The sequence below is a fragment of the Phyllopteryx taeniolatus genome, chromosome 12 (genome assembly GCF_024500385.1).
Source record: "Phyllopteryx taeniolatus isolate TA_2022b chromosome 12, UOR_Ptae_1.2, whole genome shotgun sequence".
Classification (NCBI taxonomy): Eukaryota; Metazoa; Chordata; class Actinopteri; order Syngnathiformes; family Syngnathidae; genus Phyllopteryx; species Phyllopteryx taeniolatus.
Window position 1 is genome coordinate 1,898,790 of NC_084513.1, and position 15,183 is coordinate 1,913,972.

A 15,183-nucleotide genomic window follows, 5' to 3' on the forward strand; every position below is an offset into this window, starting at 1 on the left:
GCACCAAACCAGTCTGTGATAGAAGAACACAGGACTGATTCGATGTCCGCTATGTAGAACTGCCTCAGCAGCTCCTGTGGCAGGCCGTGCTTTCTCAGAAGCCGCAGGAAGTACATCCTCTGCTGGGACTTTTTGAGGACGGAGTTGATGTTGATCACCCACTTCAGGTCCTGATACACTGTAATTCCCAGGAACTTGAAGGTCTCGATGGTTGACACAAGGCAGCTGTACAGCGTGAGGGGCAGCTGTGGAGAAGGATGCCTCCTGAAGTCCACGATCATCTGTACAGTCTTGAGCGTGTTCAGCTCCAGGTTGTGTCGGCCGCACCACAACTCCAGCCGCTCCACTTCCTGTCGATGTGGAGACTCGTCATTGTCCTTGATGAGGCCGATGACAGTGGTGTCATCTGCAAACTTCAGGAGTTTGACAGCTGGGTGCGTTGACGTGCAGTCGTTCGTGTAGAGAGAGAAGAGCAGCGGAGAGAGGACACAACCTTGGGGCGCCCCAGTGCTGATGCTGCGTGTGGATGAGGTGGCGTCCCCTAGCCTCACCTGCTGTGTCCTGCCCGTCAGAAAGCTGTAAATCCACTGGCAGATGGCAGGTGAGACGCTGAGCTGGAGGTCCCTGCACTGTCGAGGTGTTCTAGGATGAAGTGCAGTCCCATGTTGACTGCATCATCTGCAGACCTCTTTGCTCGGTAGGCAAACTGCAGTGGGTCCAGCAGGGGACCTGTGACGCTCTTGAGGTGGTCCAGCATGAGACATTCAAACGACTTCATGACCACAGATGTCAAGGTGACAGGCCTGTAGTCATTTAGACCCGAGATTACAGGTTTCTTGGGGACTGGAATGATGGTGGACCGTTTGAAACAGGATGGTACTTCGCACAGTTCCAGAGATCTATTGAAGATCTGTGTGAAGACTGGAGCGAGCTGGTCCGCGCAGACTTTGAGGCAGGATGGGGACACATGGTCTGGGCCTGCCGCTTTGTTAATCTTTTGTTGTTTGAAGATGCGTCTCACATCCTGTTCATGGATGGTTAACGCAGAAATCGGTGGTGTGATTGTGGTCGGTGGTGCGGCTGGGTGGGTGTGGTGTGTGAACTGTCCTTTTCAAATCTGCAGTAGAAGGTATTCAAGTCGTTGGCTAGTGTGCTATTGTTCTCAGCTTGGGGGGATCGTCGCTTGTAATTAGTCAGCGATTGGAATGCATGCCAGACTCATTTAGTCGTTTGCGCTAAACTGTTTTTCCAACTTTGCTGCATAGTTCCTCTTTGCAATGTTAATTTCTTTAGTCAGCTGGTTTCTAGCTCGATTATACAGAGCCCTGTCCCCGCTTTGATATGAGTCCTCCTTAGCTTGGCAAAGCTGCTTAGTTTGGCAGTGAACCATGCCTTGTTGTTGTTGAATGTGCGAAATGTCTTTGTTGGTACACACACCTCTTCACAGAAACTGATACAGGATGTGACAGTGTCCGTATATTCATCCAGGCTGCCAGCTGAATTTTCAAAGACACTCCAGTCTGTGCAGTCTAAACAGCTTTGAAGTTCCAGCTTTGCTTCATTGGTCCACTTTTTCACTGTTTTCACTGTAGGCTTCACACATTTAAGTTCTTTCCTGTATGTCGGTATTAAGTGAATTAAGCAGTGATCAGACGAGTTCAGTGCTGCACGAGGTTTGGCACGGTATGCATTTTTTAGCCTAGTATAGCAGTGGTCCAAAATGTTATTTTCCCTGGTAGGACAGTCGATGTGCTGCTTGTATTTAGGGAGTTCGTGGTTGAGTTTAGCTTTGTTAAAGTGCCTGACAATAATGAGGGGTGAGTCTGGGTGTTTTTTTTCAATTTCATTGACTTGTTCGGCGAGCATTAGCAGTGCGGCATTCGTGTTAGCTTGAGGTGGAATGTACACGCCAGCCAGAATGAATGATACAAATTCATGCGGCGAGTGGAATGGCTTACAGTTCAAAAACAGCAACTCCAAATGCGAGGTGCAGTGTGTGCTGAGCTCCGTGACGTCCGTACACCATTTTTCGTTGATATCGAAGCATGTCCCACCGCCTTTTGTTTTCCCCGTTAACTCCGTGATGCGGTCTGCTCGGTGAAGATGAAAGCCCGGAAGGATGACAGCGCCATCGGGTACAGCCTCACAAAGCCAAGTCTCCGTAAAGCACATAGCGGCGGAACGTCCGAAGTCTTTACTGGACTTTATCAGAAGATGAAGCTCGTCCATTGTTGGGTAGGGAGCGTACATTCGCGAGGTGGATGGACGCAAACGCCAATCTGTAGCCTCTCTTGCGGAGTTTCACCTAGATGCCGGCTCGCTTCTCTCTGTGGTGTCACCTCCATCTCCATGCGACAAAGACCGCAGTCGCTGCTCTGGTGAGTGACTCGGGGGGAAAAACTGAGCGGATTTGCCAAAGTTGCTGAAAGAAAGTCTGGAGTAGCCTCCTTGATGGTTAGCAAGTCACCCCTTGTGTAAGTCAAGTCATGTAATGTCTCCAAAGATGAACGAAAAACACAAAAACAATACTAGAGAGCGCGTAACCGAGGCGACCAAACTGGTAGGCGCCATCTTGCAAGCTGCCTTTTTTTTCCCCCAATTGGAAAATGGGAGGTGGGAAGAGCAAAAAAGAAAGACCAGTGTACACGTCACCTATTATGTTTCGTATGAGAGAAGAATATGGAGAGAAGTCTGTGGAATGCGTGGAGATGTGGATCAATGAATGTGGTTTCCCAGCAACAGGGAGTTTGTGTACAAGTAAAAACAAAAGAAGAATAAAAGTTGGTTGAGAAAGAACAAAGACTTAATCAAGGATTTGGAACTTTTAGATAAAACTGTCAAATGTCTGGAAATGTGGTTGACTGTTAGATTTAAATACGAACAGGGACAAAAGCTTTCTGACAAAAGTATGTGTAGGGCAAGTTACTGATAACTGTGTACCGCCTGTGGTCTAATCTGTCAGAGTTGGCCAAGGGGAGGTTGTCAGGTTGTGGTCGCGAGCTGGGTTCCACAGTGGCCTCACCCTATGACAAAGATCAAGAAGACCCAACAACACAAGCGCCTCCTGCGACACATAGCACGGCCCTCCACATGCAGCACTTCTGCGGTCCCCCCCTCTTCTCACACAGCCTGCTGCAGTGTCACAACAAGAGGAGCCGCCTCCCTCCGACACCACCAGCAAAGGACCGCTGAACCAGATTTGAGGAGGTTGAGGCTTGACGCTGAACATGGGAGGGGAAGCGGACAGTGTAAAAGATGCTTTCATTGTGGAAAGAAGGGACATTAGATAGACACTGGATCAGAGACTGTCCAAAGGAGAAAAAAAAAAAAAAAAAAAAAAGGGGGCTTTTGCACTCATGGTGGTGATCGATGGTGGGGGACCCAGTTCGTCGGACCTCTGGCTGACTTCCGGCGGCCCCAAAGACAGAGCAGCTGGATAGATATACAGACACACACATGCATCCAACATTGCTGTTTCTTTTTGTTATTTTTCTGCAATGAAGACGCGCTTGGCACTGATAACACTGCTTCGCTTAGACTAGTTATTTAATTTACAGTCACCACCAGACATTCATATACACACTTATGGAGTTAATGTATGCAACTATGAAGTATAATTGACAGATCCCTTTGAATTAGAAAGATGTCCTCCCCCTCTACAAAAGCAGTCCAAATTGACATAATTGACAGAAAATCTCTCAGTGCTGTTTGTTTTTTGTTTTGTTGTCATGACAACAAAAGACGAGGGATAAAGATAAATTGAAAATTGAAGTACTTGAAATGCAGAATCATTACATGTAATTGAGGACATTTGTAATTTTTCAAAGTTTCGAGAAACTATTCACTAGTGGATATTTGGTCTTGGACAAAGAATTAAAAATGCATATTTTTAATTGATGATTGTAAATTTTAAATAAACAAAGGTTGATTATTTTTTGGTTTTAGATAAATCAAAATTCTGTTTAAACTCATGGTTTATTCCACTGATATAAATAAATTAACAAATGTGAAAAGCAAAATACTAACTACTTACTGTGAGGGATTAGAATATCGGTTTTGTGAAAATGGGCAATTCACAACATTGAGTTCAGAGCCACGATTTGTTTGCACTCAGAGTTAACAGTTATATTGGAAAGTTTCAAATGCTGTCAACCAGCAAATATAGGGTTAATCAGGAACTTCGGTGATTCAATTGAACCAAAACTGCCAATCCACCAACACTGCCAGCATCCACTTCGCACGGATGCTGTTGACGATATTTGTCCAGTATTGAAGTCAATAAGTCAAATTCCGTCCGGTATTTACCGCTTTTTGGATGTCGAGAATGTTTTTTTTTGTATTTTGCTAAAGTGAGGATGGGTGGGATGATGTGTCACTTTATCAAAAGGGGGGTGGGGGTGATGTCTGGAGTCGTTTGTTTTTGTTTTCTTCTTTTTGTTTTGTTGTTTTGTTTTTTAGTGTTTAGCAATATATTATAACTTTTGATAGTTTGATTGATTTTTGTTAAATTTTTTACATTTTGATCATTCCTGTTTAACAATATGTGGTATATGTGAAATACTTTTCCTTTTATATGTGATTAATATAATCAAAAGGGGGGCAGCTCAGTTGGCAAATGTATGTTGTATATATACCAAATATTACTTCCATTATTTTAATACAACCTTCACATGCTTTATTGTTTCATTGTGACTACTAGCTCTGTGTCCGTACTAATTGTTCCTAGCTATGTTGTGACTACTAGCTCTTTCCCGGCTATACTGTGCGTACTAATTGTTCCCAGCCATGTTGTGACTACCACCTGTTTTTCGATAAAGATACGTTGAGTGCAGCTGGACAAAGATAATTGTTTTGCTTTCCTTCTCTGTCACTCTCACTTCGATATATCAAAGGGGTTTTCTGTCTGGGCTTCAGTAAGGGGTGACAACTCGCAAGACTTGTACCTTTTCCTCTCTTTGCAAAGACTTTTCTTTCTTTTTTGTAATAAAAACCCATAAAGACAAGATTGCCTCCTCACCTATTCTGTCAGAAAAAGATATCGACATACCACAGTATTATAATTTCTCAGCTATTCTATGAAAAAAAAAAAAGATTGATCATGTCAATAAAAATGAGTTTGTTTTCTGGTTAGGGTTAACCCTACATCATCAATAAAGACTAGTGACCCCGTTCAAGAAGCATCCATGCAAGCCCAAGCCATGGACATTACCTCCACCATGCTTCCCAGATGAGCATGTGTGTTTTGGATCATTAACAGATCCTTTCTTTCTCCCTATTTTGGCCTTTCCATCGCTTTGGTAGAGGTTAATCTTGGTCTCATCAGCAGTCATTGGCCTCACGCTGTCCAACTGCCCTGTCATTTGTGTTTTTGTTAAAAAAATAAAAAATAAAATAAAAACAAGCTAGCTCAAAGGTAACACACAATCAATGACAAACACCATTGACGTGCTAACGGAAATTAGCATTCAACTCGTGACAAATATCTCTGAAGAAAATAAATATTGGTACACAAGCGCTGTATAACCACATACAAATTGGCATATACAGACCCTTTCCAAAAAATTAGAATATCATGGAAAGGTTTATTTATTTCCATAATTCAATTCTAAAAGTTAAACTCTCGGCGGCACAGTGAGCGACTGGTTAGAGCGTCTGCCTCACAGTTCTGAGGTGCGGGGTTCAATCCCCGGCCCCGCCTGTGTGGAGTTTGCATGTTCTCCCCGTGCCTGCGTGGGTTTTCTCCGGGCACTCCGGTTTCCTCCCACATCCCAAAAACATGCATTAATTGGAGACTCTAAATTGCCCGTAGGTGTGACTGTGAGTGCGAATGGTTGTTTGTTTGTATGTGCCCTGCGATTGGCTGGCAACCAGTTCAGGGTGTACCCCGCCTCCTGCCCGATGATAGCTGGGATAGGCTCCAGCACGCCCGCGACCCTAGTGAGGAGAAGCGGCTCAGAAAATGGATGGATGGAAGTTAAACTTTCATGGATTATAGATTCAGGGCCCACAATTTAAACAATTGCAAGTATTTATTTGTTTATTTTGGGCTTCCATCTCATAAAACCCACGAAATTAGAATTCCAAAAAATTAGAATAGGTCTGGTGCCCCTCATTTTCCTCTTGCTAATACCCCATTTAGATCTGGTGATTTGGCTGGTCAGTCAAGCACTGTGATGGGATGGGCATCAAACCAGGTTTTGGTGCTTCTGGCGGTATGGGCAGGGGCCAGGTCCTGGTGGAAGATGAAATCTGCATCGCCAGATCCTCAGCAGAAGGAATCATGAAGTCCTCTAAAACCTTCTGCTACTGTTGCGGTGACCTTGGATTTAAGAAAGCAGAGTTTACCAACACCTGCACTGGACATTGTGCTCCAAATCATGACTGACTGTGGATATTTCACACTGGAGCTCAAGCAGCTTGGGTTCTGTTCTTTACCCGCCTTCCCCCAAACCTGCCTGAATGAAAAGCACACTTTACTTTCATCGGAAAAGAGGACCTTGGACCACTGGCCGACAGTCCAGTCCTTCTCCTTGGCCCAATTGAGACGCTTCCTATGTTGGCTCAGGCTCAGAAGCGGCTTGACCCGAGGAACCCGTCTGAATGTGGTGGTTTTTGAAGCTGTGACTCCCGCCTCATTCCAGTCTTTCTGGATCTCTGCTAGATTCTTTAAGTTCTCTGTTTGATAATCCGCTGAAGCCCACTGTCTTTTGCTGGTGCATTGTCTGCCACATTTTGTCCTTCCACTAGACATTCCATTGATATGCTTGGACACAACACTCTGTGAACTGCCAGCCTCCTTAGCTATGAACCTTTGCGGTTTACCCATCCTATGGAGGGTATCAATGATGGTCTTCTGGTCAGTTGTCAAGTCTGTAGTCTTCCCCATATTGAACCCAACTAAGACAATTGAAGCAAACTGAAGCAATTTAATGACACCTAGGGAAACCTGTGCAGGTGCTGTTTGACTATTTTCTCAGACACTTGTTCACAAAGAGGTGAAGCTCGCCCCATCTTTGCTGAGCAATTCAGGGATGCTCCTTTTATACCCCAATCATGGCACCCACCTGTTCCCAATTAGCCTGTTCACCTGTGGGATGTTCCAAACAGGTGTTTGAGGAGCATTCCTCAACTTTCTCAGTCTTTTTTGCCACCTGTCCCAGCTTTTTGGAACGTGTTGCAGCCATAAATTTCTAAGTTAATGATTATTTGTAAAAACAATAAAGTTTATCTGTTTGAACATTACATATCTTGTCTTTGTAGTGTATTCAATTAAATATAGGTTGAACATGATTTGCAAATCATTGAATTCTGTTTTTATTTATGTTTAACACAACGTCCCAACGTCATTGGAATTGAGGTTGTATGATTATTTCTGATATCGGATCGGACGGACATCTGTATCAGCCAAAGCTCAAGGCTGCAATATCGGTATTGGATCGGAAGTGAAGAAGTTGGATGAGGAAATCCCTATGATTGAAGCCACGGGAGTGGACTCACCTCAGTCGCATTGTTGGTAATTTTAGGGACACCAAGTCCAGGAGCCATTTTCGTCTCGTTGGCCAATTCTGTGTTTGCTAACAGAAAATTAACAATGATTTGAAAAGAAATACATCAAGGTGGCGTTCATTAGAAACCATAAAGTGTCATATATCGTACCTTTTGACATGTCTTCTGGCTGTTCTTCCACCATAGCAGGTATAGAAGTTGGATGAATGTCTTCCTTGGCATCGTACCACACCTCACCCGTGTTCAGCTCTTTGCATGCACCTGCTGTCCACGTTAGAGGACACACGACTCAAACCACCACAAGCTTGAAAATAAATGTGTGTTTTCATTTTTGCATACTTGAGTGGTTTTCTTCAGGAGTGTTCACTTTAAAGGTGGTGCTGGTGCTCCTGGACATTCTCTGAGCATCCTGATAAAGTCAAACATTGTTCATGAAGAACATTTTAAAGAAGGTACTACAGCAGTCCTCAACTTACCTGGCTGCACTCTAATAATGTTCTGCCTTGTTGTGCTTTCTCCATACATGTCACCCCAGACCTCCAATTTAAAAATGAGAAAGCAGAGAGTCAAAGTACAACCCCAATTCCAATGAAGTTGGGACGTTGTGTTAAACAAATAAAAACAGAATACAATGATTTGCAAATCATGTTCAACCTATATTTAATTGAATACACTACAAAGACAAGATATTTAATGTTCAAACTGATAAACTTTGTTTTTAGCAAATAATCATTAAGTTTATGGCTGCAACACGTTCCAAGAAAGCTGGGACAGGTGGCAAAAAAGACTGAGAAAGTTGAGGAATGCTCCTAAAACACCTGTTTGGAACATCCCACAGGTGAACAGGCTAATTGGGAACAGGTGGGTACCATGATTGGTATAAAAGGAGCTTCCCTGAATTGCTCAGTCATTCACAAGCAAAAATTGGCGAGGTTCACCTCTTTGTGAACAAGTGCGTGAGAAAATAGTTGAACAGTTTAAGGACAATCTTCCTCAACGTACAATTGCAAGGAATTTAGGGATTTCATCATCTACGGTCCATAATATCATCAAAAGGTTCAGAGAATCTGAAGAAATCACTGCATGTAAGCGGCAAGGCCGAAAACCAACATTGAATGCCCGTGACCTTCGAACCCTCAAGCGGCACTGCATCACTAACCGACATCAATGTGTAAAGGATATCACCACATGGGCTCAGGAACACTTCAATGTCAATAAATACAGTTCGGCGCTACATCCGTAAGTGCAACTTGAAAGTCTATTATGCTAAGCAAAAGCTATTTATCAACAACACCCAGAAACGCCACCAGCTTCTCTGGGCCGCGCTCATCTAAGATGGACTGATGCAAAGTGAAAAAGTGTTCTGCGGTCCGACGAGTCCACATTTCAGATTGTTTTTGGAAATTGTGGACGTCGTGTCCTCCGGGTCAAAGAGGAAAAGAACCATCCGGACTGTTCGGACGCAAAGTTCAAAAGCCAGCATCTGTGATGGTATGGGGCTGTGTTAGTGCCAATGGCATGAGTAACTTACACATCTGTGAAGGCACCATTAATGCTGAAAGGTACATACAGGTTTTGGAGAAACATATGCTGCCATCCAAGCAACGTATTTTTCATGGACGCCCCTGCTTATTTCAGCAAGACAATGCCAAACCACATTCTGCACATGTTACAACAGCGTGGCTTCGTAGTAAAAGAGTGCGGGTACTAGGCTGGCCTGCCTGCAGTCCAGACCTGTCTCCGATTGAAAATGTGTGGCACATTATGAAGTGTAAAATACGACAACGTAGACCCCGGACTGTTGAACAGGTGAAGCTGTACATCAAGCAAGAATGGGAAAGAATTCCACCTATAAAGCTTCAACAATTAGTGTCCTCAGTTCCCAAACGTTTATTGAATGTTGTTAAAAGAAAAGGTGATGTCACACAGTGGTAAACATGACCCTGTCCCAGCTTTTTTTGAACGTGTTACAGCCATAAAATTCTAAGTTAATGATTATTTGCTAAAAACAAAAAGTTTATCAGATAAAAATAAAGTTCATCAGTTTGAACATTAAATATCTTTGTAGTGTATTCAATTAAATATAGGTTGAACATGATTTGCAAATAATTGTATTCTGTTTTTATATATTTTTAACACAACATCCCACCTTCATTGGAATTGGGGTTGTAATAACTTAACATAAAAGAACAAGTGCAATAATATGTGTAAACATACCCCGGATTTCCCAGCACATTATCACTGTTCTACATAATAAAAGAAATTCAGTACATTATTAAATACACATGCACAACAAAGTGGATTATGTCATCTTGAGACAAGTAAGGGTGTTACACAACATTTTTCAGGTGGTGCACAATGTTTTTTTTTTTTTTTTTAAAGCATTTCGTCTTTATGGGAATGTAACACATTCTAGTTCTCACCCCTTCACAGTCTAAAGTCAACGGCTTGAGATGATCCAGAGGAATCCCTGCCAGGATCTCATCTCTCATCTGATTGTAGTCAGATTCCAGTTTTTGGAGAACAGTCGTATTACTGGCTGGAGACTCAGATGACCTACAATGAGCAAGGAAACCCTAACAATTGTCTTCTATCAGCATATATAATGTCCACAGACGGTAACGTGAATAGGATGTCACACTTATATGGCACTTAAGAATGTTAAACTGTTACTTGAAACTTCTCATATACTTAATACAGATTTTGAAAAACTTTTTCAAATGAGAGCAACGAAGGTCAACCAGTGTCATGGAACCAATTATGTTCCACTTTTGTGGTTCCACTGCACATTAAAAAGAAACAACCTTACAGTTTATGACTGACGTTTCCGTGCTGGCAAATGTGCTGTCGGCACATGTGGTACTGCAGGGCCAGCACACTTAGCTCCGCCTTCTGAGCACATCCTAAATTGTCGCATTGCTTTTCCTGGCGGTGATACAGACTAGACAAACAAACAAATAAATCAATAAAATGCAGTCATTCAGAAAATCCATTCTGATTAGATACCTCTTCTCTTTTTTGCTTCTCACCTCCTGGGCCACCTTTAGTTTATTAAATTCCTGAAATATAAAAAAAGTACACAGCTACTATCAATGTCCATCTTTTAAAATTGTTGTCCTGGTATTTTCACCGCCAAACACAAAGTGTGCAGGTAGGTTTTGATCGCCAGGACAACAGACCTAACACATTTTCAAAAATAGGTTGCAGTGGGGGGGTTTGGCAATAAAGACTTTAGTGCTAATCCAGATACAGTAAATGTGCAAATTGAGTTATTTTCGCATTCGGCGATTTGTCCACAATTTATGCCAAGCAGGACAGTCGCCCATCAAATAAATGGAGCTGTGTAAAAAGTAAAAAAAGGGCTAAATCAGGCCTGGTCAAACTACGGCCCGCGGGCCACATCCGGCCCGTTGATCATTTCAATCCAGCCCACCAAATATTGGTACAGAATTGCACATAATCATCATGACTCCATTCATTTGACCTTGTCCTGTAATGTCCAGTGGTTCTACCAGGTAGCGCAGTAGTACAGTGATGCATTGACTTGCCTTTGGCTGTTCTGTTTTTACTCTGCTACTGCTCTGAACACTTCTTAAACCATGAGTGGGCCAAAGAAAATAAAAGTCGACAATTAGTGCCGAGTGTTTAATACAGAATGGACTACTAAATACTTTTTCACTGGAGTCCGGTCAATGGCTGTATGTCTAATTTGTTAAGAAACCATTGCGGTTTTAGAGGAACATAACATCAGCAGACATGCAAACACCAAAGGCATGAAAAAGGTGCCAAAAAAAAACATTATAGGGTGTTTTCTCAAGTTGTAAGTGAGCTGAAATATTTTGGGAAGACAGTGCCAGACGCATACTACAATACATGAAACCTGTTTTTTTTAGCACCGTTGCCTTCATGGTAACGACTACCTTCCCAACATGGCCGCCACGTAGGCACGACGATCAGCCGGGCTGGTTTATCTAGTGTTAAGACTTATGCCCGGGAAGCCCAATAGAAGACGACGTGTGAGGTCATGTGAGTTTGTGTCATTTAATCGGTGAACTAGACTTAAAAGTCATTAGCGCTTAAATTAGATTGGTGCAAACAGCGAACAATGCGTAAGTCGTAGTCTCGCACCCGAAATAGTTGATAAACAATAATTGACAAATAAAAGTAGCCAGCGACGTTTAGATCATTGTAACGGAGTAAAAGTACCGTTACTTCTTAACAGGAGAAGCGGGGGAAGTGTTTTTTCTGGTCTCGTCAACTCCTGTGACTTATCCAAACAAAGCAAGTCCCGAGCACACACACCTCATGCCAATGCGCTTACATATTAGACCTAATATTCACAATTACATCTGTGTGCGGATGGTGGATGTGTGGAATGGATCTAGCTGCCAGCGTTCAAAGAGTTTGAAACAGCCGATGATGTCAGCGGCGGCGGCAGCGACGTCCCCCAGGAAAAACTCACCGGATCTATATGATTCACATAAATAGCCTATTTAGAGTTCAAAACGGCAAATTTCGCCGAAAAGTGACTGATTTGCATGTATGCATCAGCTGTCACTTTTCCACCAAGGATGCTGGATTATGCTAACAACCAATCAACGCAGGAACTGATGGCTACGGCCAAGGGGTTAAAATCAAGCTTGCAGGCTCAGCAAACCACCTTTATCTGACAAACTGCCATCCAAGATTCAATCACCGAGGCTAGTTTTTTGCTGGCATTCAAACCAGCAAGCCTCTTTCCCAAGGAGTTTCTGAAACAATGCATGGTAGAGACAGCAAGTATCTTGTGTCCTGAGAGCAAGAACAAATTTGAAAACATCATCTTATCACGCAGGACAGTGACTTGCCGTGTTGAGCTTGTTTAACCTGAGCTGTTTTAGCAAAACCCTTCCTTCTATACCTCTAAAGTTGAAGGAAGGGGGCCGTTATGACTGTAAAAGCATATAATTCTTTGATTGACTTATATTACCGCTTATACACAAATAGATTTTTTATTTGTTTTAGTCTGGAGTAATAGTCTGCTCTGCTGTATACATTCACCATCATCTATGCGTATTTTTACCTTAAAGAACCGCACAACTAAAAATTCAAGTGTTTGGGAGTTGTCTCAGAAAATAGAAGTATATTTCATAATTTTTGTTGGTAAATACTGTTTTTAGTGTTTGAATGCTGTACTGAACTAACAAACTTTGAGAAAAGTTCAGAAAGACAGCTCCTGATCCATAGGCATACCTCATCGCTGCTGCGTTTTAATTGTGATCTTAACCATTTTATTGCTAGGAACACAATCATAAATTCACAATAGCTCAATTTTAGTTAAAATGTTGAGATTTGAAGCCTTAACCCACTCAGCTGATTGAAGTTCTGACATGGCTGCATTCACAAGGGATATGTCTGAACACATCCAGCAATTACACCTGAGGGTATATCCTCATCACATGACTTATAATATAACCTCTGCTCCCCTCATTTATCATGTATACCTATGACTCTGAGATCCAGTCCCCTTCAGTCATTGACATGGTAAGAAGAGCTTTGTTTTCTTCTTTCATCAGTAGCAATGAATAGTTTTAATGTGCAAAAAAAAAAAAAAAAAAGGTGGTTTTAAGATCAGTCTTAAATCCGATTTAATCATCAACTCCATTGTTTAGTCCCAAAGAGGGATGTCAAATTTAGACTGCTTCATAATTACAGTCCCCTCAGAAGACTTATGACAATGAAACCGTATAATTGTTTAATTGACTTAATATATTACCTCATATACACAACAAAATGTTGGATAGCTAGTTTTGAAACCAAAAAGTCTAGGACACTGACCCCTTGTCAGACCCCGTGTTTCCTGACTTACCCTGACATGCTCGGGGATGACTGCGCGTGACCTTACTCTATAACATTTTATTGTTTTAGAAGAATGCATTAATTATACCACGGGACACAACATGTCCCTGTCTGACCTCACGATGCAACCATAGTTTCTGCTAAAAGCCGAAGACTCCTCTCACAGACCCCAATCCCCATGTTTCCTGTCCTGACATCCCATATTCATGCGTGACCCCTACACCCTCCTTCGACCCTCCCCTCTCCCAGACCTCTGCCCAGGCATGTTCTCGGGGTGACCTTGTGTGACCCTTGCCCTAATTATACCACCTGACCTTACGTAACCCAGTCTGACCTTGCATAGTCATTGGAAGTACCAATTTCATAGCATGTGATAATTTTGTTTTATAACCCTTTTAAGTAAATTTATTTTTGCTTTATAACCCTTTGGAATGCAAGGTGGCCGCTCATGACCTTTTGAAGTTGCCATTTTATTGTTTTATGACTGGTAGAGGATGACCGGTCACATGAACAAAACAAACCCCCTAAAGATCAAAGATCAAAGCCATAAACCTGTCAAAACGTGACCTGTCAAGAGTTTACTGTAAGGGGCACTCTTCTTTCCCCCCCCCATCCTTGACAATTCACTATATTGACAGGGGGTTTCAAATGAAAACCAGCCTATTATTTAATTTTATACATTAACTATTTGTTCCATTAAGTTGCAATTTGGCGGCACGGTGGACGACTGGTTAGAGCGTCAGCCTCACAGTTTTGAGGACCCGGGTTCAAGCCCCGGCTCCGCCTGTGTGGAGTTTGCATGTTCTCCCCGTGCCTGTGTGGGTTTTCTCCGGGCACTGCGGTTTCCTCCCACATCCCAAAAACATGCTTTAATTGGAGACTCTAAAATTGCCCGCAGGTGTGACTGAGTGCAAATGGTTTGTTTGTATGTGCCATGTGATTGACTGGCAATCCTGCCCGATGACAGCTGGGATAGGCTCCAGCACGCCCGCGACCCTAGTGAGGAGAAGCGGCTCAGAAAATGGATGGATGGAAGTTGCAATTTGTGATTGCATCCAGTTAGCCCTTGGTAAAGTTTAATTTTTTGGGGTAGATTTATTTTTATCTGTTATTTATTCCTTTTAAAATATCTATTTTTAATTTTTTTTACAAAAAACTTAACATTGTTTGTTGGAAAGTAGTGCAATAAAAATAAAGATTTTCAACATGAGGAATAACTGGGATTAATAATCCTGGGAATCGGGAAGGTCGATGCTGATATTCGACATCTAGACACATCGGCATTGGCCTTTTAATAAGTTTATCCCTAACTGACATGTTGAAGTTGTTTGAATTTAACTGACCTGAGCGACATAGTCCAGGTCAGACATGTGCAGTTCAGTAAGCACGTTCTTGTCGGCTGTGAGAAGCTCTTCAGTTTGGGTGAAGGCTGACGAATGCTCGGTGAATGGTGCACCCACCATGATGCCATATGAAGAAACACAAGGCACTGCAGAGATGCACTTACACTCTTCTACGATAGTGTTGCCGCTGGCTGCAGATGATTCACTACCAGATTGAGCCTCACTTGTTTGCACCTTGTTCTTAAATGCACAGATTATGCTGTCGTCTTCCTCAATGATGCTGGTGTCCATTGAGTCACCTTTAATATCTTCCACACAGTGCTCCGTGGAAAGCTCCCCTTTATTTCCCTCAGCAGACGTCAGGGAGTTGTGTTGTTCGGGTAAAATTAGCAGACCAGTGTTGTTACTCGACTCAACTTCATCTTCTGTCAAGCTGTAGAGCTTGGACTGGAGCTCTATTTCGAACTCCTGCCATTCAAACCTGAAACGTAAAACA

The 15,183-nt window shown here is 42.6% G+C and overlaps 1 protein-coding gene across 16 annotated transcripts in view; it reads right to left on the reverse strand.

Annotated features, from left to right (window-relative positions):
• rbm44 (RNA binding motif protein 44) overlaps nucleotides 1-15,183 on the reverse strand; it is a 53,506-nt gene that overhangs the window by 3,056 nt on the left and 35,267 nt on the right. For 11 of the 16 annotated variants that reach the window (XM_061791705.1, XM_061791712.1, XM_061791713.1 and 8 more), the window contains 9 exons: nucleotides 14,688-15,168; nucleotides 10,513-10,565; nucleotides 10,316-10,447; nucleotides 9,930-10,062; nucleotides 9,724-9,752; nucleotides 7,983-8,043; nucleotides 7,846-7,915; nucleotides 7,657-7,770; nucleotides 7,498-7,574 (listed from right to left, as the gene is read on the reverse strand). In XM_061791705.1, the coding sequence (XP_061647689.1) occupies nucleotides 7,498-7,574; nucleotides 7,657-7,770; nucleotides 7,846-7,915; nucleotides 7,983-8,043; nucleotides 9,724-9,752; nucleotides 9,930-10,062; nucleotides 10,316-10,447; nucleotides 10,513-10,565; nucleotides 14,688-15,168 (1,150 nt within the window). Of the gene's footprint in view, nucleotides 1-6,191; nucleotides 6,320-7,497; nucleotides 7,575-7,656; nucleotides 7,771-7,845; nucleotides 7,916-7,982; nucleotides 8,044-9,723; nucleotides 9,753-9,929; nucleotides 10,063-10,315; nucleotides 10,448-10,512; nucleotides 10,566-14,687; nucleotides 15,169-15,183 lie in introns of all 16 variants that reach the window. The other 5 variants (XR_009791039.1, XM_061791710.1, XM_061791709.1 and 2 more) reach the window with 5 other exon arrangements.